Raw genomic sequence first — 24,200 nt, 5'->3', positions numbered from 1 at the left:
GCGCGATTTGGACCAGTGGAGGTCATTGGTGATGGCCTCGGGTAAAAGTTGCCCCTTTCAAAATTTGGGGATGCTAGCCAGCTGGGGGGCTGAGCTGGCGAGATTTGGACGTGGGGTCCAGCCATGGGTGGCATGGTACGGCCTGGGCCCCACGGGGGGTCTGGTGGAGTGTGGCGTCCCTTGTCCGTCAGGGCGCCGCCAGAGCTGGTTGCTCGGGCCGACAGGGTCACCGGACCCTGGTGGGGGTTGAGACCTCCAGGGGGTCCGAGGTGGTTTCTCAAGCCTGGGATGGCAGATATTGAGGACCACTAGGGGGAAATGTTGTGGGTCGCGCTTTGGTGGTGGCACTGCGGACGGCCAACTTGGGCCTGATGTGGTGACCACGGCCTGACACCCTCCTCCTGAGACTCTGGGACAGCCGGCATGTGGTGACCCGCCATGCCGTGCTGGTCTATGGACGCGGGTTGAACCGAATGGACAGGGATGGACATAGCCTGCCGGACAACCATTGGGGCATCTGTGGAACGTGATGGTGTGAGGGTGACCTTCCACAGATGTTCCGTTATGATTTATGGACTCTCGGTTTGGGAAGAGAGCCATGGGATTGATGAATTGGGAATGTGTAAAGTGCCGAGCATATGGGCCATGCTCAGCTGGCATGTGTATGGCAAAGCATCTTTCTTTGGTGAAATGAGTGAATTGTGACAAATGTTTGGCATGGGTAATCTGAGGGTTAGATGCAAATTTAAGGGTGAATGTTGAAATGTTATGGTGGATACTGACAGCAGTGTCACCATTATTGATCCAGGTGTGTAGACCAAAGGGTTGGAGGCTGTGATAAAATTGACAGGGTAGCAGGACACAGCTTTCAACTGGTTGCGGGGGCGACTGTGCTGATATTTGGGATGCGGAGTCATGGGGATGTAGTTGTGTAGCCTGAGGGTCAACGTGGTGCTATGGGTGTCTGAGGTGTGTGGACCATGTCTTCTGGGTGGGTCTCCCGGTGGAGCATGGCTGTCGACTGGACCTTGGTGTGGCCAAGTGTGGGTGGGCACTGTGGGGCTGCAGTTCTGTGGACTGGGGGATGAGGGCGGCGTAGGTGACGTGAGGGGAATGCCACGCACTGCGACCGTCTCCCCCAGGGCCGAGGTTGTGTGTGCGGTAGTGTTTGTGGCAGCAGGTGCTCACCACATTGGCCAACTGGGGCTGGTGCAGCTGTGTTCCTCGCAGGGGGGCCGAAGGATGGATGGTGAGTCGCACCCTTGTGGACACTCATGGGCCATGTTGGCGTTTTGACTGCTCACCTTGTCCCGATGACCCTTGCACGGTAGAGGTGTGGAACTGTCATGGCCACATGTAGTTGTGTAGTGATAATCACCGTTGGATGCGGATCCACATACCTGCCAGTATAGTGGGGAGAAAAGTGAAATTTGGAAGAATTTTGTGGGCCCAATGGGGTAAATTTGGGGATTTTGTGGGTGGATAGCACTTTGGACCTGACCAACCGGAAAGTACCTGCACATCAAAGTAGAGGTAAGGCCTTGATGGTTACTGTCCCAGGCTTCAGGACTTGCTATGGAAATGGGGGACATGTAATTTGGAGTTGGGAGGCGGGTGAGAGTGATGACATGGGCGGTGAGGGGGATGGATTGTGTGCCACAGAGTCTTGTGGGTGGCGAGTGTTTATGTGTAGAGGTGATGTGTTTTCATGTTGTCGTGAGTTTGGAAATGGAAATAGTAATGATTATTGTGTTTTAGAAATGTGTAATGATTCAACTGTGAACGGGGATTTCACATAAGGCAGGCCATGGCACATCTTTTGTAACATCTTCTCATGGAATTGTGTTGGAAAATGGAATGGCAGCGGGGGAGGAAGTGTGTTTTGGGATCTTGTGGGTGGGGAAGGTGTGTGTGTCCGCAGGTACAGATCAGGCTCTGAGGAGCGATGCCTGCGGCCCCCCACCCCCCCTCTGCGGCAATTACCCCTGGCAGCCAGTGGTATCTGGAAATTGGAGCTCGTCGATGGAGGGTCTGGTTGGGCGCCCTGGGGTAAAGGAGACCCCCGGCGACCCGTGGAGCTGCGCAGCAGCAGGAGGCAACGGAGCCTGGTGTGTGGAGACCCTCACCTGTGGGGTAACGGTGGAAAGGGGCTGTTGGGCTGCCACGGGGCCAAGAGGTAAAGGGGGGGGGGGGGGCAATGAACTTGTAAGTCGGTTGACTTGTGTTTGGGACTGCGGGCACCACAGCCTGAAGCGCCACCACCATCTTGTAGTGCGGTACCTCCCCGCTGCCTGGTCGAGAAATGATGCACACACACGAATGCCATCAATGCCATGGTCCTGCAGGGGGGGTGGGGGGAGGGAGGGTGAAATATGTGCTTTGAAATGATTTTGTGTGCAAGGAGTGACAGGATGAGAGAGTGGTTAAGGGGTTTGTGTTGTACGAATGAGGACGAAATCCACCGAGCCATGTCATTCACCTGTAACATCTGGACAGGGCCCGCGGAAATTTAGGGGTGCATTGGGATGGCCCCGCAGGTAAGGTTGTGTCTTGTGGCATCCACCGGGGGATGCGGTCTGTCGATTGGGGTTGTATAAATGTTCGTAGAAGTTTTGAGTTTTGAATTTTTGTAAGTTTGGTAAATTTTTGTGGTTAAGTAGTTTTTGCGTGTTGTTTGTTTCCTCCCTCCGCAGGAACAAGGAAGGAGATCATTGTACATGTTTGACTGCATGATTGTTAAGGGGATTCGCATGTTAAAGAGTATAGGTAGGAAGTCCGACTCACTTCCCACAGCCCTCCTGATTTATTTCATAAGTTAATTGAGTGTGAGACAGTAAGTGTTAAGACTGGAATTGTAGCGCCTGCAGTGAACCATGCAGGAGCTACGGTTCCAGGGGGGGGGGGGGGGGGGCTGTGTTATGTCTCGGGGTAAAGCAATATCTAGAGCCAGGTAGATCTGTATAGGTAGGTATTCGACTGTCGCGATAGGGAATCTACCTGTAATAAGTTCTGTGTGTTCAGGCGGCTTGTCGGGTAGGAGTATACCTGTGAACATACCAGGATGTTCGAGTGTTAGATAGTATAGGGATTAAGAATAAAGCCCCTGGGTGTCACACCTGGTCATCAAACCTGGTCATCAAACCTTTGTCCCTTATGGCAATGCACACCTGTAGACACTTAGTTAGGCCCTTTAGTGCACGCATTAATTAAATTCCCTTCCCTGACAAGACTTTGGAAGAAAACGGACAGGAAGCCAGTTCAGGGCACCGCCACATGGGCCACAGCCAGCTACACCTCCACTAGGCCTCGAGTAACACGCGCTCTGACCACGCTACAGGCCTGTGATTCAGTGGAGGGCACTGATTGTGTGGCACGCCAAGGCTGACGTCACGGCGGCAAGGTTATTTAGGGGCGGGCCGAACGACATTTTCGCTCTTGCTCGACCCCTGGTACTCTTGTCTTGCGAGTTCCTGAAAGTTGCACATCTGGCTCTGACCCGGGCACGTCTCTCTCTCACCTGCACGTCCCTTTGTCTCTCTGGCACGTCCAACTCTTGAGAGAGCTCACTTGGACTTGGCTGATAGCGTGCAGTTGCACTTGCGCTCTCTCTTCCTGCAATTTCTTCGTTCTGAGTTTGTGCCTCAGGTTGGAGATCAACCGTGTGTGGAGCTCGCCAGCCTGCGTTGGACGCGTGGAGCTCGGAGCGAGGCCTGGAGGTGCTCGGAGGCGGACGGAGGGGGCCACGTGGGACGTCGACGGACGCAAGACTACAGACGAGTTAAGACGCACCACACCCACAAATACACGACGTGTTCTTTTCGTTAATTCATCCCTTGTTCGTTTCTGAAGTCTGGTGTGTGGGATCCCAATTTAGAAATTAGGTTTATCGTCGCGTTCCCCTGTCCCAACTTTTGATTAAATAAACCCTTATATAAATTTTCACTCCTTGTTAAACCTGTGTCCGTTTGAGTTCGTTCGCCTTCCACAGGTACGCGCTTTTACCACAGCTCCCATTTCCCTTCTTCCTCCCGCGTTTGATCGTAAAATCCGTGTTTGGTCGTCGCCTCCAATTAAATCCGTTTGGTCCATCCCTGGTATTAACCTGGTATTAACCGAAGGGTTTGCGCGACAATATTAATAGCACATCCTTCTGCTGTGACTCCTTTCGGGACTCGGAGGTACACCGTGACCGGGGTTTGGGGAGGAGCACGTAACAGAAATTGGGGGCTCGTCCGGGATAGAATTCCCTAACATTCCCAAAATTCCCAAATTTGGAATTTTCTAACATTCCCAAATTTGCATTTCAGAAAATTTGAAAATTTTTGTGTGAAGGTTAACAGGTGCTAACTAATAGTGACAATGGTGTTTGAAGTAGAAAAGTTTGTGACGTCCCCTAACGAGGCACAGTTCCAGGCGTTAAAAAGATCAGAACTTATGATATTGGCCAAATATTATAACTTGGAGGTCCGAGTTAGTATGAAGAAAGCAGAGACCCAGTCATTGGTGGTAGAATCTCTAGTGGGACAAGGAACATAGGAAGAGGTAGCCTTGGATTGGTTACCAGAGGAAAAAGGAAATGTGGAGCTCCGGGAAATGGAGATGCAACAGCAGAGCCAGGAAAGGTTAAAAGAGTTGGAATGGAAAGCAGAAAAGGAAAGAGCAGAGGAAAGGAGAGCCGAAAGGGAGTTAAAGGAAAGGGACATGGAGTATCAGAGGGAACTTAAACTCAAGGAGCTGGAATTACTGGGGGAACGGAGAGAAGTAGTATCCATACCGGCTTGTTCGACAACCAGTCAGAACTCTTGGGATGTTGGTAAGCATGTGAGGCTGGTTCCACCCTTCAATGAAAAGGAGGTAGCCAAGTTCTTTTTACACTTTGAGAAGGTGGCTCAAATGTTAAAATGGCCTGTGGGGTCATGGACTATGTTAGTACAAAGTGTTCTGGTGGGTAAAGCTCAAGATATCTATTCGGCTTTACCGATTGACCAATGTGCAGATTATGAGAAAGTGAAGAAAGCCATTCTCAAAGTCTATGAATTGGTCCCTGAAGCTTACCGACAAAAATTTAGGAATGCCAGGAAGAGGGAGAGTGAGACGCATGTGGAGTTTGCCACAATGAAGGAAACTATGTTTGATAGGTGGTGTGACTCCAAGGAGATTGGGAAAGACATCAACCGTTTACGACAATTGATATTGGTGGAGGAATTTAAACAGTGTGTCCACGTCGACATTAAAGTGCATCTGGATGAAAAAAAAGGTACCGGAGTTGTATGAGGCAGCAACAGTGGCAGATGACTATGCCTTGACACACAGGATGGGGTTCCACAAACCTAACTTCCCGCCTAGAGTTAGCCAGGGGAGTTATGGTAAATCAGGTTCGGAGAACAAATTTTCATGGCGGCGGCCCAGAGAGGAATATGGGGAAAAATCTGATAACACAACTTTCAGGGATCAGAAGACTGCAGTTCCAAGGCAGACCTATCTTCCGGGGGGCCTGAGGCAGACAACGGGTTTTTCCTCCGGGCCTACTTGCGCTTTTTGAAAGAAACCTGGGCATTTGATGTCCCAATGTTACGCCCTGAAAAGGAAAAATCAGGATCGGAGTCAGGCTAGTGCAACTCCGAATGCGTTGGCCAATGCGAGAAATCGTCCTTGGAGGACAGTGCCTTGTGAAGGTTCCCGTGCAAAAGCTACAGCATCACAGAACGACCTTGTCCAAGAGGGTTACAAACCTTTTATTTCTGAGGGGTTTGTGTCACTGGATGGGGACTTAACTAACCAGAGACCTGTTAGGGTATTGAGGGACACAGGAGCACATCAATCTTTGATGCTTGAGGGCATTTTGCCATTGTCGGAGAAGACGGCAACTAGGGTTAGTGTTCTCTTACAGGGGGTTGGTGGCTATGTCAATGCTCCTCTTCATGTAATCCATTTAAAGTCTGAGTTGGTGTCAGGAACGGTCACTGTGGGGTTACAAGCCACTTTTCCTTTAGAGGGAATTTCTTTTATTATCGGGAATGATATGGCTGGTGGTCGAGTTTCTGGTAATCCAATGTTGGGTGAAAAGCCCAGTATGGAAAATAACAGCACAGTTGGAGCAGGAGAATCCGGGTATCTTTCCATCCTGCGCAGTGACTCGTGCTATGGGTCGGAAGTGCTCTGAAGAGAAGGAGAAGGAAGGTGATGTGGATTTGGGTTTCATAGAGATATTGGAGGAAAAGTCGGGAAGAGACGATATGAAAGGGCGTGACATTAAGGAACCTAAGGAAAAGGTGGCATCTGGACCAAAAGAGAAAATGGAGTGTCTGTCGGAGACATCTGGGAAAGAAGCAGAACAAACGGTGCTTGTCCGAAAGAGACTTGTTGAAGAACAACACAGAGATTCGGAGCTCCGGAGTTTGATTGGTAAAGCCATTACAGAGGAAGAGGTTATGAAGGCACCTGTTGGTTACTTCATGAAAGGGGAAATACTTATGAGAAAATGGAGACCAGCAGAGGTGCCAGCAAATGATGAGTGGAAAGTTCATTACCAAATTGTGGTGCAACAGCCATTGTGGTGCCATTGTGGTACCCGATGGAGATATTGAGTTTGGCACATGAGACACCTTTGGCCGGGCACCTTGGAGTGAACAAGACATGTGACAGAATTTTGGTACATTTTTTCTGGCCAGAATTGCGACGTGATGTGGCGGAGTTCTGTAAATCTTGCCATTCTTGCCAACTGGTAGGAAAACCTAATCAGAAAGTCCCTTCTGCACCTTTAAAACCAATTCCAGCTTTTGAAGAGCCATTCAGCCGAGTCATTATTGACTGTGTAGGCCCTTTACCTAAAACTAAGGCTGGACATCAGTATCTGCTGACCATCATGTGCGCTTCCACTAGGTTCCCAGAAGCAGTGCCTCCTAGGAAAATTACTGCAGCAGTTATTGCGAAGGCCTTGATTAAATTTTTCACTCTGGTTGGCCGACCTTAGGTCATCCAGTCTGATCAGGGTTCCAATTTCATGTCAATGCTTTTTCAGCAAGTGGTACACCTGTTGGGAGTGGAGCAAGTAAGATCAAGTACTTACCATCCCGAGAGCCAAGGGGCCTTGGAAAGGTTTAACCAGACATTGAAGAATATGATCATACGTACTGTTTTGAATGTGACAAGGATTGGGATGAGGGAACACCCTTATTGCTGTTTGCTACGAGGGAATCTGTTCAGGAGTCAAAGGGATTCAGTCCTTTTGAACTTGTGTTTGGACACGCAGTTCGAGGACCATTGAAATTGGTGAAAGAACAGTGGCTACAGGAGTCGCCGCAGTCAACAGTGGTGGAGTATGTGTCAACGGTTAGGCACAGATTGTGTTACGGGTTCCTCTACGATCTCCTGGTCTCGGTGAACCTCTGAACCCCGAGAGGAGCCCCGGCAGAAAAATATGTTATTCTGTGTAGATATCAATAGTGAAACCACACCAATGATTATAAATGAACAGATATTGTATTAAAAATCACACACAAGAATAATGGTACAACAAATGGCAATTAAGAGTGCACTCTATGTACCTTATTGCTTAGGATGGTACCATCACTAAAGTCAGATAACTCACTGCGCTCCCAGCGAGTGAAAGGGACACTCCTCAATGTCTCTATAACCTTTTCCAAGGCGAAGGTGATTCGCTCCAGCGGTCGCTAGAACGATATCCAGTCGAAGCCCGAATCTCGCTCTCCAGTCGAGATCCGAATCGCGTACAGATGGCAATGGCAATCGCCCCGCCGAAACTGTACAAAGGCGCCTTCCAGAGGAGCACCTTCATCGCTCATTCTGCAAACCGCAACGTAATTGGAGACGAAGCGGTTGCACACACACATCCCCGACAGACGGTAGGATGTTGGGGTAAAGCTGACGCGAAGCAAAACCTTTGTAGGTGTCCGAAGTGTGAGGTTAAAAATGGCCGATGGATCTTACTTGAGTCAATGTGACTAGGCAAGGATTCATCGAAATCTCAGCGCCCAAACCTGACTACGCAGATTTCTCAATTCCAGCGATAATTCCTATCACCGGATGTCCTTTCAAGGAACTCAAAATTCCCTCGCGACTTTCGGTAGACCACGCTCGCTACGGAGCCTCGACGTCACGCGTCTTCTCCGACTTTGCTCGCCACGCCTCTTCCTCTTCTCTGCCGTCGTCTTCCGGTTCGGTTTCCGGTATCATTTAAAGTTAGCCTTTTTAAATTTAGATAACTGTTCATGAATAATAAACCTTTTGAGAATAATAAATAGTACATAATATCAGAAATATGTCAAGTGGGTGAAAACCACAATAACGGAAGTTACGAATCTGTAACACTCCCCCCCCCCCCCCCCCCTCAAGAAAGAAAGTTTGAACACAGTGAAAACTTTCTTTGCATGCAAACTCTTTAAACAAACAAAAATAAACTCACAACCCAAATCACCAATTCACATGAGCAAGAATTATCAATATCTCAAAAATAAAGCAACAAAATTTCACACAACCCACAGAGATTTCCAAAGTTAATTCACTCTGGACAAAGCATCAGCAATGACATTGTCCCTACCCTTTACATGTTCAATTGCCAAGTTGAACCGCTGCAAAGCCAAACTCCATCTCATCAACCTCTGGTTTTTATTTTTCATTTTTTGAATGAAGGTTAAGGGGTAGTGATCAAAATCCAAAGTCAAGCAAATCTACAGCACTTTTCCCGGGAGGCCGAGCTGAAAGCCAGGTTCCATGGTGGTTGGGTGGTGAGGCCTGGAAGTATTCACGACATGGACGCCTTTAGGAACGTGGAGTTCACGGTTAGTCTGTGCAGGAAAGTTCACCACATGGACGCCTTTAGGAACGTGGAGTTCACGGTTAATCCGTGTAGGAAAGTTCACTACATGGACGCCTTTAGGAACGTGGCGTTCACGGTTAATCCGTGTAGGAATTTTTGCTCGGTTGCTCCGCAGCATTCAGTGCTTCAACTCTTTCTAACTCGTAATAATCACGGTTGGACCGCTTGTCACTGTAGTCATGTGAATAGCGGTCTCCTTCTCGGCCACTACCCTGATAAATCATTCCTTTGGGAGCTGCCGTAACTCTGTGAGCCTCCATAGTAATATTGACTGTGGCCACCACCTAAACTACCGCCAGGTTTTCCTCTTCTGCAGCCCCCTCGACGCCTACGGCCTGCCTTCTCTCCGGCTATGGTCCGACCATCCAAATCCTTGCCATTCCAATCCTTCTCTGCCTCTTTGGCGTCCTTTGTGTTTTCAAACGTGACAAAGCCAAACCCTCTTGACTTTTGCGTTTCCCTGTCTTTTACCAGCCGCACTTCCAAAAGCGGTCCATATTTGCTGAAGACAGAGGTCAGAACTTCTTCCTTTGTTTTGAAGTTCAGTCCACCTCCAAATAACTTGCCAAATGTGCCGCCATCCCTAACTGGTGTGGTGTTATTTTCCCTACTGGGCTTTTTAACAACCATCGGGTCACCAGAAACTCGACCACCGGCCAAATCATTCCCGATAACAAAAGATACTCCCTCTACAGGAAGAGTGGCTTGTAAACCTACGGTGACCGGTCCCGACACCAAATCACACTCTAAATGGATGACATGGAGTGGAGCTTTAACACAGCCACCAACCCCCTGTAAACGAACACTAACACCAGTTGCCGTCTTCTCTGACAATGGCAAAATGCCTTCAAGCATCAAAGATTGATGTGCTCCTGTGTCCTTCAATACCGTAACCGGTTTCTGGTTAGTCGAGTCTCCATCCAATGACACAAACCCCTCTGAAATAAATGGTTGGTAACCCTTTTCAGGGCAATTTCTCACATTTGCCATGGCATTCGGAGTTGTACTAGTCTGACTCCTCTCCTGATTGTTCCTTTCCAGGGCATAACATTGGGACCCCACGTGTCCACGTTTATTGCAAAAGGCGCAAGTAGGTCCGGAGGAGAAACTCGTGGTCTGCCTCGAGCCCCCCGGAGGATAAGTCCGTCTTGGAACTGTAGACCTCTGATCCCTCAGAGTCGCGTACAGATGGTAATGGCAATCGCCCCGCCGAAACTGTACAAAGGCGCCCTCCAGAGGAGCACCTTCACTGCTCAATCAGCAAACCGCAACGTAATTGGAGATGAAGCGGTCACACACACACATCCCCGATCTCCTGGTCTCGGTATCAGATCTGTCCTCATAGTCATCTCTAGGCCGCCCCCATGAATCTTTGTTCTCCGCACCTGATGTATCATATCTCTCCGGGCGAACTCTAGGCGAGACGTTAGGTTTGTGGAACCCCATCCTGTGTGTTAAGGCATAGTCATCTGCCATGGTTGCTGCCTCATACAACTTTGGTACTTTCCTTTCCTCCAGATGTACTTTAATGTCGTCGTGGACACACTGTTGGAATTCCTCCACCAGGATCAATTGTCGCCATAGTTCGAAGTCTTTCCCAACCCGTTTTGAATCACACCACCGATCAAACATGGTTTCTTTCATTCTGGCAAACTCCACATTGGTCTCACTCTCCCTCTTCCTGGCATCCCGGAATTTTTGACGGTAAGCTTCAGGGACCAATTCATAGGCTTTGAGAATGGTTTTCTTCACTATCTCATAATCTGCACATTGCTCAATCGGTAAAGCCGAATAAATATCTTGAGCTTTACCCACCAGCACACTTTGCACTAACATGGTCCAGGACTCCTCAGGCCATTTTAGCATTTGAGCCACTTTCTCAAAGTGTGAAAAAAACTTGGCTACCTCCTTTTCATTGAAGAGTGGAACCAGCCTAACATGTCTGCCAACAACCCAGGTGTTCTGACTAGTTGTCGAACCCGTCGGCATGGATGGTACCTCTCCCCGTTCTCTCATTAACTCCAGCTCCTTGACTTTAATTTCCTGCTGAAGTGCTATTTCACGTTCCCTTAACTCCCTTTCGGCTTTTCTCTCCTCTGCTTTTATCCTTTCCTGGAGTTCTCTTTCCTGTGTTGCTCTTTTTTCCTCGAGTTCTCTTGCAGCTCTCCTTTCCTCTGCTTTTTTCTCTTCTAACCTTTCTTCGAGTTCTCTTGCAGCTCGCCTTTCCTCTGCTTTTTTTCTCTTCTAACCTTTTCTGGAGTTCTCTTTCCTGTGCTGCTCTTCTTTCCTCGAGTTATCTTTCCTTTGCTTTTAACCTTTCCTGGCTCTGTAATTGCATCTCCATTTTTTGGACCTCCACATTTTCTTGTTCTTCTGGTAACCAATCCAAGGCTCCCTCTTTCCATGTTCCTAGTTCCACCAGAGATTCTATCACCAATCTCTGCATCTCTGCTTTCCTCATATTCGCTCGGACCTCCAAGCTAAAATGTCTGGCCAATACCAAGAGTTCCGATTTTAATAACGCTCGGAACTGTGCTTCACTAGGGGGTCACTGCAAACTTCTCTGCGTCAAACTCCATGGTGACTATCCATTAGCACCTGTTAACCTTCACACAATAAATTTCCCCCCAAAAAAATAATTTTCTTTTTGTTTGTTTGTTTTTTTGAAAAATTTGGGAATGTTGGAAAATATTCCAAAATTGGAAAATTTGGGAATGCAATGGAATTCTTTCCCAGACGAAATTTAAGGAATTTAATCCACCGTCCGATTTTTAGGGAATTTAATCAGCAAAGCCGAGTCCCCAATTTTTCCACAGTACAAACCCCCAATTTCAATCTGGGTCAATCCCAAATGGATGTTTTTAGGAAAATAAATCCCGGACGAGCTCCCAATTTCTGTTATGGGTTCCTCTACGATCTCCTGGTCTCGGTAAACCTCCGAACCCCGAGAGGAGCCCCGGCAGAAAAATATGTTATTCTGTGTTAGAAATCAATAGTGAAACCACACCAATGATTATAAATGAACAGATATTGTATTAAAAATCACACACAAGAATAACGGTACAACAAATGGCAATTAAGAGTGCACTCTATATACCTTATCACTTAGGATGGTACCATCACTAAAGTCAGATAACTCACTGCGCTCCCAGCGAGTGAAAGGGCCACTTCTCAATGTCTCTATAACCTTTTCCAAGGTGAAGGTGATTCGCTCCAGCGGTCGCTAGAACGATATCCAGTCGAAGCCCGAATCTCGCTCTCCAGTCGAGATCCGAATCGCGTACAGATGGTAATGGCAATCGCCCCGCCGAAACTGTACAAAGGCGCCCTCCAGGGGAGCACCTTCACTGCTCAATCAGCAAACTGCAACGTAATTAGAGACGAAGCGGTCACACACACACATCCCCGACAGACGGTAGGATGTTGGGGTAAAGCTGACGCGAAGCAAAACCTTTGTGGGTGTCCGAAGCGCGAGGTTCAAAATGGCCGACGGCTCTTACTTGAGTCGATGCGACTAGGCGAGGATTCGTCAAAATCTCAGCGCCCAAACCTGACTGCAGATTTCTCAATTCCAGCGATAATTCCTATCGCCGGATGTCCTTTCCAGGAACTCAAAATTCCCTCGTGACTTTCGGTAGACCACGCTCGCTACGGAGCCTCGACGTCACGTGTCTTCTCCGACTTTGCTCGCCATGCCTCTTTCTCTTCTCTGCCGTCGTCTTCCGGTTCGGTTTCCGGTATCATTTAAAGTTAGCCTTTTTAACTTTAGATAACTGTTCATGAATAATAAACCTTTTGAGAATAATAATAGTACATAATATCAGAAATATGTCAAGTGGGTGAAAACCACAACAACGCAAGTTACGAATCCGTAACAATTGGCAAAGGCTTGTGAAGTTGCGAGAGGAAACTTGAAAGTGACACAGGATAAAATGAAAGTGAGACATGACAAGAAATCTCATATAAGAAATTTCAGTCCTGTGGACTGGGTGTTAGTGTTGCTTCCTGTTCCAGGTCAGCCACTACAGGCTAGGTATTTTGGTCCCTATGCAATCGAAAGGAGGGTTAATGAAACAGATTATGTGGTGACAACTCCCGACCGACGGAAAAAGCGGCAGCTGTGTCATGTCAACCGACTGAAGAAATATATGAGAGGAAGCCTGTGGAAAAAATGGTTCCTGTCTCACCTGTCGTGCCTGTAGTCAGGGTGCAAAATAATCCAGAGGTTGAGGCGGGTTTTTTTTTTTTTTTTTTTTGTATACTGAATCGAGGCTCGTGAAAGAGCTAACATTTATTTCACAAACAAATCGACCAGACAAACAAAATACACAAAAAGAGGGAGCGGCAGACAAGATGGGGAGAAAAGGGGAAGCACACAAACACAACATCCGAGAGCAGGGAGATGTGTGGAAGGGAGAGGGCCCAGGGGGAGGAGGCATGGGAAGGGGGGGGGAGGGAGAAGTATAAAGCACAAGGACACCAAGGACTTCCAGGACAGACGTTGGTATTTCAAAAAGGGGAATTGGGGTGAAATTAGCGGGGGTAGAAAAGATCAAGGTTTTGGATGGGGGAAGATAAGAGATGGTGGTGAACAGCTGTTTTAAAGACTTGGAGGGTGGAGTGGGATTGAAGAGAGTGAGGGAGTTTGTTCCAGAGGCGGGAGAAAAGAGGAATGAAGGAGTGAAGGTGAGCAGAGAGTCTTGATTTTGGCAGTTTAACCAAAAGAGGGTTGCAGGCAGATCTTGTGCGACCTGCAGGAATATTTGCGGGACAGAGCCCAGAGAGAGCTGGGGGGGCAAGGCCAGAGAGGAGTCGTTAGAAGACGGAAAGACCACTAACCTGCCTGCGGTGAGTGAGTGAGAGGCCCTTGGAGTTAGCTTCATCGCGGGAGATTCCAATGATTCTGAATGCTTTGGTTTCAACAGCGCGAAGGCGAGCTAGGTGTGAGGCAGGAGCACCAGCCCAGAGGGGAGAGCAGTATTCCATTGAGCTGCGGATGAAAGCCCTGTATGTGGTGAGGAGCTCAGGTGTGCCAAGGAAGGACTTCGCACGACGGAGGATGCCCAGTCGGCGACTGGCTTTGGAGGCCAGATTTGAAATGTGGTTTTTCCAGGAAAGATCATGGCAGATAGTGAGACCCAAAAGCTTGAGTGACAGAACTTCTTGGAGAGGATTATTCAGAAAGTGGATGGGAGGGTTGTCCAGTCGGTCTTTTCGGAGAGACATCGTAAGAGTGTGAGATTTGTCAGGATTGAAAGACATGTTCCACTTGTTTGCCCAGTCTGTGATTTTGTCAAGGTCTGCAGAGAGTGAGGAGGCTGCAGACTGCCGATCTGAGGGATGAAGAATGGAGCGACAGAGAGTAGAGTCGTCAGCAAAGAGATAGAGAGGATTTTCAAGAGAGTCAGAGAGATCATTGATGAAGACCAGAAAAAGCACAGGGCCCAGAACACTGCCTTGGGGAACTCCAGCCTGAGCAGGAAGAGGAGATGAGAGAAACCCATTCAGGGCCACACGTTGACTACGACTAGAGAGGAAGTCTGCCAGCCATGCGTGGAGATTTCCATGGATACCAAAAGAGGAGAGTTTGGTGAGCAGAGCGGGGTGCCAGACTGTATCGAAGGCACGTGATATGTCAAGGGAGACTGCTCTAATTTCCTGTTTGGCATTGAGGACCTCCATCCATTGTTGAGAAAGCAGAAGCAGCATGTCCAGAGTGGAGTGTCCAGGTCTGAAACCAAATTGATGATCAGAGATCAAGCCATTGGAGAAGAGGAAAGATTTCATATCTGAAGCAATGATGGATTCCATGACCTTGCTGATAATTGGGAGAAGGCTGATTGGTCTGTAGTTGCTGGGATCTGTTTTTGCACCTTTTTTGTGCAAAGCGGTGATGTTGGCAGATTTCCAAGCAGATGGAAGATGACCTTGAGCAAAAGAGAGGGTGAAGAGAACAGAGAGAGGGAGTGAAAGAGCGGAAGAACATGATTTTAGGACCCGTGGGCTGATGCCGTCAGGTCCAGTTGCAGAATCAGAGTCGAGGGTTGACAGACACTTTTCCACCTTGTCAGGAGGAAAGGACACAGAGTCCAGGAGCAGCTGGGTACGACTGGGTATGGTGGGTACAGAGAGGGATGGGTTTGGGACACAAGATTTAGAGGCAAACACAGAGTTGAGGCATTTGGCTTTTTCACGTGCGGAGTCAGCCATGTGGCCATTTAAGGTGAGGGAGGGGATGGAGGGGGAACAAACACCAGAAACAGATTTTACCAGACGCCACCAGGATTTGGAAGAGGGAGACAGATAAGAGAGTTCGGTCCTGAGGACGGAGAGATATTGTTTCCTGGCTCTCCTGAGGGTGGACACACACTTGTTTCGGGCTTTGTGAAACGAAATGAGATTTCCTTCCGTTGGATTTGCTTTCCAGGAGACGAAAGCAAGTTGTTTCTGGGCAATAGCCTCACCACAAGATTCCGTGTACCATGGACGGGAGGAAGGGTATGACAACTGAAGACGAGAAGGGATAAAACTGTGCATGAGAGAGAGCAATTTACTTTGGAAGAATTCCCAGGATGAGTTGATGTCAGAGGCAGTAGAGATGGGAGACCAGTCCAGATGATTGATGGCTGCTTGAAGACCGTGCCAGTTGGCCTGAGTGAAATGCCAGACTCGTCGACGCTGAGGAGGCTCTCTGAAAATGGTCGGATGTGAAGGTCAGCTCTCTGATGTCAGGTCAGGTGTGAAGTTTGATAACATCGATGACCAGGCTTGTCCCAGATTGACGAACACGGAAGTGTTGAGTAATTTAGACGAGAAATTAGGTCATTCGACGAGGAAACAACAAGGGCAACTATCCAGCCCAATTTTTGAGTTTGCACATTTGTTCACAGATCTACCTGCTCGTACTGACTTGGTATATCATGATATTGAGGTGGGGGAAGCCACTCCTGTGAAACAACACCCCTATCGGATGAACCCTGTTAAGATGGATTATCTTCGGAAGGAGGTTCAGTATATGTTGGAGAATGACATCATCGAACCAAGCAGCAGTGAATGGAGCTCACCACGTGTGTTGGTTCCAAAACCCGATGGCAGTTTTCGCTGTAGTACGGATTTAAAACGGGTTAATGCAGTGACCAAGACCGACTCATATCTCATCCCGAGGATTGATGACTGTATTGATAGAATAGGCCCAGCTAAATTTGTAACTAAATTTGACTTGCTGAAAGGGTATTGGTAGATTACTCTTACTGATCGAGCCAAGGAAATCTCGGCTTTAGTCACACCAAATGGGTTGTATCAGTACAAGGTTCTTCTCTTTGGATTGAAAAACGGGCCTGCTACATTTCAACGGCTGATTAATAAGCTTATTGCAGACCTTGAGGGGGTGGAGGCTTATCTGGATGATGTCATCATCCACACCATGACCATGGAAGATCATATTAAACAAATTCATGCATTTTTCAAGAAACTGACCGAGGCAAGGTTGACCATCAACTTATCTAAGAGCGAGTTTGTAAAAGCACAGGTGGTGTTCCTAGGCCATGTAGTAGGTCAGAGTCAGGTGCAACCAGTGACAGCCAAGATAGAAGCCATTGATCGCTTCCAAGTTCCAAAAGGGAAGAAGGAGCTTATGAGATTCTTGGGTATGGCTGGTTGGTACCGGCGGTTCTGCAGGATTTTTTCTGACGTGGTAGCCCCTTTAACGAATTTGCTGAGGAAAGAGACCAAGTTTGTTTGGGATGACAAATGTCAGGCTGCCTTTGCGCACTTCAAAGCGATATTAATGAGCTCTCCTGTCCTAGCAGCGCCGGATTTTCAAAAACCTTTCAGGTTGGCCATTGATGCAATTGATGTGGGGGCTGGGGTAGTTCTATTGCAGGAAGATGATGATGGCGTGGATCACCCGGTGTGCTACTATTCGAGAAAGTTTAACATCAGCAGTTTAACAGTTTAACAAACATCAGGGAAATTTTGCCACTGTGGAAAAAGAGACCCTTGCTCTCCTGTTAGCGCTTCAACATTATGAGGTGTATCTGGGAACTACTACCTTTCCTATAAAAGTCTTCACTGATCACAACCCCTTAACCTTCATTCAAAAAATGAAAAATAAAAATCAGAGGTTGATGAGATGGAGTTTGTCTTTGCAGGGGTTCAACTTGGAAATTGAGCATGTAAAGGGCGGGACAATCTCGTTGCCGATGCTTTATCCAGAGTGAACTAACTTTGAAAATTCCTGTCGGTTGTTTGGAAGTTTTGTTGCTTTCTGCTGGGGAATATTAGTTATTGTTGCTCACGTGAGTTGATCAGCCATAGGTTGATTGGTAGTTGTTTGGGTGAGAGTTTTACTTTTGTTTGTTAAAGGATGTTTTTGCATGAAAAGAAAGTTTTCACTATGTTCAAACTTTCTTTCTTGAGGGTGGGGAGTGGTACGGATTCATCACTTCCGTCTTTGTGGTTTTCATCGACTTGAAGCATTTTTAGTTTCATGTACTATTATTGTTACGGTTTTTTTTTGTTTGTTTTTTTTGTTTTTTTTGTATACAAGATCGAGGCTCGTGAAAGAGCTAACATTAATCACACAAAAAGACAAACCGACACACAAAACACAAAAAACAAGGGGAGCGGCAGACAAGATGGGGAGAGAGGGGGAAGGACACAAACACAACATTTGAGAGCAGGGACATCGGGAGGACTTGGGGGGAGGTGGGAGAGGATTAAAACATATGAACACTGCAAGGACTCTGGGGTGAATTACCGGGGGTAGAAAAGATCAAGGTTTTCGATGGGGGAAGATAAGAGATGGTGGTGAATAGCTGTTTTAAAGACCTGGAGGGAGGAGTGGGATTGAAGGGAGTGGGGGAGTTTGTTCCAGAGGCGGGAGAAAAGGGGAATGAAAGAGTGAAGGTGAGCAGAGAGCCTAGACTTTGGCAGTTTAACCATAAGAGGGTTGCAGGCAGATCTTGTGCGACCTGAAGGAATATTGGGGGGACAGAGCACAGAGAGAGCTGGGGGAGCAAGGCCGGAGAGGAGTCGGTAGAAGACAGAAAGACCACCAACCTGCCTGCGGTGAGTGAGTGAAAGGCCCTCGGCGTTGACTACATCGCAGGAGATTCCAATGATTCTGAAAGCTTTGGCCTCAACAGCGTGAAGCCGAGCAAGGTGTGAGGCAGGAGCACCAGCCCAGAGGGGGGAACAGTATTCCATTGAGCTGCGGATGAAAGCCTTGTATGTGGTGAGGAGCTCAGGTGTGCCAAGGAAGGACTTCGCACGACGGAGGATGCCCAGTCGGCGACTGGCTTTGGAGGCCAGCTTGGAAATGTGGTTTTCCCAAGAAAGATCATGGCAGATAGTGAGACCCAAAAGCTTGAGCGACAGAACTTCTTGGAGAGGATTGTTGAGAAAGTAGATGGGAGGGTTGTCCAGTCGGTCCTTTCGGAGAGACATTGTAAGAGTGTGAGATTTGTCAGGATTGAAAGACATGTTCCACTTGTTTGACCAGTCTGTGATTTTATCCAGGTCTTCAGAGAGTGAGGAGGCTGCAGACTGCCGATCTGAGGGATGAGGAATGGAGCGACAGAGAGTAGAGTCGTCAGCAAAGAGATAGAGAGGATTTTCAAGAGAGTCAGAGAGATCATTGATGAAGACCAGAAAAAGCACAGGGCCCAGAACACTACCTTGGGGAACTCCAGCCTGAACAGGAGGAGGAGATGAGAGAAACCCATTCAGGGCCACACGTTGACTACGACCAGAGAGGAAGTCCGCCAGCCATGCGTGGAGATTTCCATGGATACCAAAGGAGGAGAGTTTGGAGAGCAGAGCAGGGTGCCAGACCGTATCGAAGGCACGTGAAATGTCAAGGGAGACAGCTCTAATTTCCTGTTTGGCGTTGAGGACCTCCATCCATTGTTGAGAAAGCAGAAGCAGCATGTCCAGAGTAGAGTGACCAGGTCTGAAACCAAATTGATGATCAGAGATCAAGCCATTGGAGAAGAGGAAAGATTTAATATCTGAGGCAATGATGGATTCCATGACTTTGCTGATAATTGGGAGAAGGCTGATTGGTCTGTAGTTGCTGGGATCTGTTTTTGCACCTTTTTTGTGCAAAGCGGTGATGTTGGCTGATTTCCAAGCAGACGGCAGATGACCTTGAGCAAAAGAGAGGGTGAAGAGAACAGAAAGAGGGAGTGAAAGAGCAGAAGAACATGATTTTAGGACCCGTGGGCTGATGCCGTCAGGACCAGTTGCAGAATCAGAGTCGAGGGTTGACAGAAACTTTTCCACCTTGTCAGGAGGAAAGGACACAGAGTCCAGGAGCAGCTGGGTACGACGGGTACAGAGAGGGATGGGTTTGGGACACAAGATTTAGAGGCAAACACAGAGTTGAGGCATTCAGCTTTTTCACGTGCGGAGTCAGCCATTAAGCCATTTGAGGTGAGGGAGGGGATGGAGGGGGAACAAACACCAGAAACAGATTTGACCAGACGCCACCAGGATTTGGAAGAGGGAGACAGATAAGAGAGTTCGGTCTTGAGAATGGTGAGATATTGTTTCCTGGCTCTCCTGAGGGTGGACACACACTTGTTTCGGGCTTTGTGAAAGGAAATGAGATTTCCTTCCGTTGGATTTGCTTTCCAGGAGACGAAAGCAAGTTGTTTCAGGGCAACAGCCTCACTACAAGATTCCGTGTACCATGGACGGGAGGAAGGGTATGACAACTGAAGACGAGATGGTATAAATCTGTGCATGAGAGAGAGCAATTTACTTTGAAAGAATTCCCAGGATGAGTTGATGTCAGAGGCGGTAGAGATGGGAGACCAGTCCAGATGATTGATGGCTGCTTGAAGACCGTGCCAGTTGGCCTGAGTGAAATGCCAGACTCGCCGACGCTGAGGAGGCTCTCTGAGAATGGTCAGAGAGATGTCCACTTTGACAAGCACATGATCAGATGAGCCGATTGGAGCAGAAGAAGAGCAGCAGACATTTTCAGGGAAGTTTGTCATAACCAAATCCAGAAGAGAAGATGCTCCGTTGACTGAGATCCGGGTCGGGAAATTGACAGATTGTGTCAGTCCCAGTGAGTCGCAGAAGTCCTTTGCTGAAGAGCCATGGCTGGTGAGAGAGGTACCCACACCCAGCCAACTGGCATGGTGACAATTGAAATCACCACATATGAGGAAGAGAGAGTTGGGATGGGTAGATAGAAGTTGGTCCATATTATCAGACAGTGAGATGTAGATGGAAGCATCGCTGATTGGTGGACGGTACAACACACATATGAACAAAAGTTGGGAGCAAAGGGGAAGCCGTAGCCAAAGGTATTCCTGGGGGTGAGGTGGAGAGAGGGCAGTGGAGGGCGAGTGAGGAAGAGAGTTTTTTATAAAGAAAGCAACCCCACCTCCAGGACGAGGCTCAGGTCTATCATACCGGAGGAGGGAGTAACCTGGGAGAGATACCAAGGCATCAGAGACATCATGAAGGAGGAAAGTTTCTGTTAAGCAGATCACATCTGGTTTGTCAGAAGCAACCTGTATGGAGAGGTCAGTCAAGTTTGAGCGAAGGCCCCGGATGTTTGAGGTCCATACCGTTAATGAAGAGGAAGGGGGAGCATCGGGTCCAGAACAGGGGGGGGGGGGGGGAGGGGTAGGGTAAGATGTGGAAGAGGAGGAAGAGGTAGGGAGAGCTGTTGAAGGTGTGTCAGAGATTTCAGAATAGCTTGGAGAAAGGGAAGAATGGGGCGGACAAAAGGTTTGATGGAGATTGGGTGAGGCACAGTGAGGTGTTATTTGAGGAGAGGGAAGAGCAAGGCAGAAGGTTTGGGGAGATGAAGGTGAAAGTTGGAAGGAGGAAGAAGCAGGGAGGATGCTTTGAGGAGGAGGGGTGAGAGGGGAGTCTAGGAGGGGAGGAGCGAGGGAGAGTCTCGGAGGGGAGGGGTGTGGGAGGAGTTTAGGAGGGAGGGGAGGGAAGGGGCAAGGGGGGAGATTTGAAAGGGATGGGTGATGGGGAGGATTTGGAGGGGAGGGGTGAGATTGGATTTTGAAAAGTGTACGATTCATGGGAAACGAACATTTTTTGCAAAATGAGTTTGAGACCTTCGAGTCAAAAATACGTTTGAGGACACTGGAGGAGGGATGGAGTTCTGGATAGTTTAGGGAATGTTGAAAGGAGGAACTGTAAGAGATGGTAATATATATATTTTTTGGAATGAATAGATTTGGTGAGCAAGACGAAAGCATCCTTTTGTAGGAAAAGAAGAAAAGGGTGTTATAATATATGAGAGAAAATAGTTGTTCAGGGGAGAGATTATACATTTCTAACCGCGTGATCGCGAACGAAGAACGAACGAACAAAAAGAACAACAAATAAACGAATAAGACCTGGGAAGGAAATTTTTTTTTTTTTTTTTTTTTTTTTTTGTGAGTACAGATATTAAACAAGGAGGTACGGGTGTGAACGACTGGTACGAAACAGAGAACGAAAATAATTTCAGCGCATTCGATGAATCGCTGAGAGAAAAACAAACCACAAGGTCGGAGACGGTACGGTAGTCTAAGCCTGCGAGTACTAGGCCGCAGAATACTCGATACCATTAACCGACGATTGTGTATACATGTACGAAAAATTAGCACCGAAAATTTTCCAAAAGATACGCTATAGGTACATATACCGAAAGATAGATACAGTCTCGACAAAAACACAATTGAGAAATATCACTTAGCTTCGAAAGCGTGAGCGCATGGAGCAGCTTCGAAAAGACGTGACCTCGCCGTGATCTCGCGAGATCTCGATTGAGATGGAGATATTGAGTTCATTGAGATATTGAGTTTCAGTGTGAAATGGAGATAACTGTCTTCAAAGGTAAAAATAGTCTCAGAAGAAACACGAAATGGGTGAAGGTGAAACCAGAAGAAGAAGAAGAAGAAGAAGAGGTGGGCGCGAGGATCGAGCGAGATCGGGGAAGAAAGGCCTATCTGCTTCGTGGTGTCGAGCAGACCTTGTGGACATTGGTTGCGAGCGAATATTGGTTTCCCCGGGAAAGGGATTCCCATGACAGTTGCTGTTGCAAATTGTTGCTTTGCAATTTGTTGCAAAAACAATTTGCTGTTGCAAATAAAACTGCGTGATGGGTTTTGGTTTTGAGAGTGAATCATCTTTGGAGCGCAAGCTGACGCCTCCATTATCAACCGCTCTGCCATTTCACTTCGCACAAGCCCTTCACCTGGTTCCACACGCGTGTCGTGGATTTTCCCCGGAGCGATCTCCGCTTGGGAACCGCTGATCGTTCATGTCAGCTTCATTGTCTGGTGAACGGAAGGTCTGAATTCCCAGTCGCCTTTTTGGTGAACTATTACCAGACCGACGTCGGCCCGACCTCTCACCAAGCGGCTCTTCTGCAGCGTCGACTGTCAGCCATCCTGGGTTCAGGTCTCAGTACGACCTTTTCTTGTGATCACCGGAGCGGGCATCGACTTTGGCCTGGTGGCGTGACACAGTGACTTTGGGGAATGTTACAGTTCGCTCACGTTGGAGTACTGTGAGTTATTGATTCAGGAATATATTGGTGGTACCATCATAGGAATTATATGGTGTTTGCTGTGCATGTGAGAGTTTCCTTGTACTTGCGGTAAGTGTTATTATTGTGTGAGTTTGAATACAATACTTGCTTTTTGTATCAATTGATTGGTGTGGTTCTACCATTTGTCATTGGGACACACACATAATAGCACATCTTTCTGCCGTGACTCCTTTCGGGGCTCGGAGGTACACCGTGACCGGGGTTTGGGGAGGAGCATGTAACAATTGTCATATACAGTATAGCTTCATACAAACGGTCATAATAATTTGGAGAATGTTTAACTTCGTTCTTGTGAAGGAAAAGTAAGCAGAGTTAAAAAGACAAAATTTGTACCTGATCAGTTGTAGAGAGAATTCTGGCTCTTATTGGGTCACATTCTTTGTAGAAAGCGAACATTACAAGACCGCAGCACACAGCACTACCTACAACAGTCCAAAGACCTGCCAGGTTGATGAACAGAGCCCTGAAAACAGGGCAAGTCTACATGAGGTCATGTGATAAGTATTTCCCATCTGCCACGATCAGCGACATATATACAAAAGGTTACCAGAAAGTTACTGGTATATGTATATATATATATATATATATATATATATATATACAAAGAATTAAGTTAAGCACCCCCCCCCCCCGTTTTTTTACAACCTCGCACATTACAAGTTTGTTGTCGTCAAAACAGTGTAATATACCCATGATATTGCTATATTTTCTGGAGAAGTGATATTATGGTCACATAAAAACATAACAATCATGCCGTTTTCAATATTTTATTCTGAATAATTTAAGGTGAAATTTTTTGGGAATTTTAGGCATATTTTCACCTCAAGTTAAGTATGGAGCTATAGGTCCATCACGGACAGTGTGGATGACGTTTATGTTTTCTAACGTACAGTCATTGTTCTGAGAAGACCTCTAGCGATCTTTGCGTCAATAACGTGTGTAGGACCCACGTGATCGGATCACTGACTCAACCCTACGTCTCATAGACCCTGTAAGCCGTCGTATGCGTTGCTGTGGCAGGTTGTTCCATTCCCGATGTAATGCACGTTCCAATTCATCCAGATTGGCTATTGGAGGGACCATCTTCGCAATTTGTCGTCCCAACATGTCCCAAACGTGCTCGAGGGGGTTCAGGTTCAGGACAGGATTAGGGGGTGCTTAACTTAATTCATTGTGTAGGGGTACTTAACTTAATTCTTTGTGTATATATATATATTGTTACAGACACGACTTTGATGTTAAGGTGGGCCGAGCGGAATGGCCGTCGTGTCCGCACAAATTACCCGATTGTACCCGAACGTTGACGAAGCCGCGCCACGCTGGCTCAATAAGGAAAAAGAAGACACCCGGCTGGGTTATAATGACAGACACCAATGTTTCGATTCTCAGTTATATTCGTAAGGAAAGGTTAGATTACAGGGGCTAGAGGTATATCACAGGAAGACAGGCACTTAGACACACTCTTATATTAACCCCGGACAGACGACAGGTAAACGGGACAACGGCTGACTCACACGGGGATTGATGGCTAGGAAAGGCAGATAGCGATGGCTCAAGGTGCACTCTTGGCTCAAAGCAGGGTACAGTCCGGTCCAAAGATGCGGGGAGGTCACAGCGCTCGGAGGGGACGTTCTTTCTCAGGCGGGTCTTTCTCTCTCAGCGATCGCAGGCAACGTTCTTTCTCAGGCGGGGCGCATCTGACTCAGCGCTCGCAGGTACCTCTTTCTCCAGCTGGGGGCGCATCTCTCGTCACGTCCGCTAAGTCGCCACGTATATCCGGCGGGG

General features: G+C 47.7%; 1 protein-coding gene across 1 annotated transcript in view; it reads right to left on the bottom strand.

Annotated features, from left to right (window-relative positions):
- LOC137430757 (sodium/iodide cotransporter-like) overlaps window positions 1–24,200 on the bottom strand; it is a 127,601-nt gene that overhangs the window by 62,045 nt on the left and 41,356 nt on the right. Inside the window, exon 7 of the mRNA XM_078781825.1 lies at window positions 22,749–22,878. Within this exon, the coding sequence (XP_078637951.1) occupies window positions 22,749–22,878 (130 nt within the window). The remainder of the gene's footprint in view (window positions 1–22,748; window positions 22,879–24,200) is intronic.

The sequence above is a fragment of the Myxine glutinosa genome, chromosome 7 (assembly GCF_964187855.1).
Source record: "Myxine glutinosa chromosome 7, kmMyxGlut1.1, whole genome shotgun sequence".
Taxonomy (NCBI): Eukaryota; Metazoa; Chordata; class Myxini; order Myxiniformes; family Myxinidae; genus Myxine; species Myxine glutinosa.
Note: the sequence above shows the minus strand (reverse complement) of the source record. Positions and strands in the feature narration are given on the sequence as shown.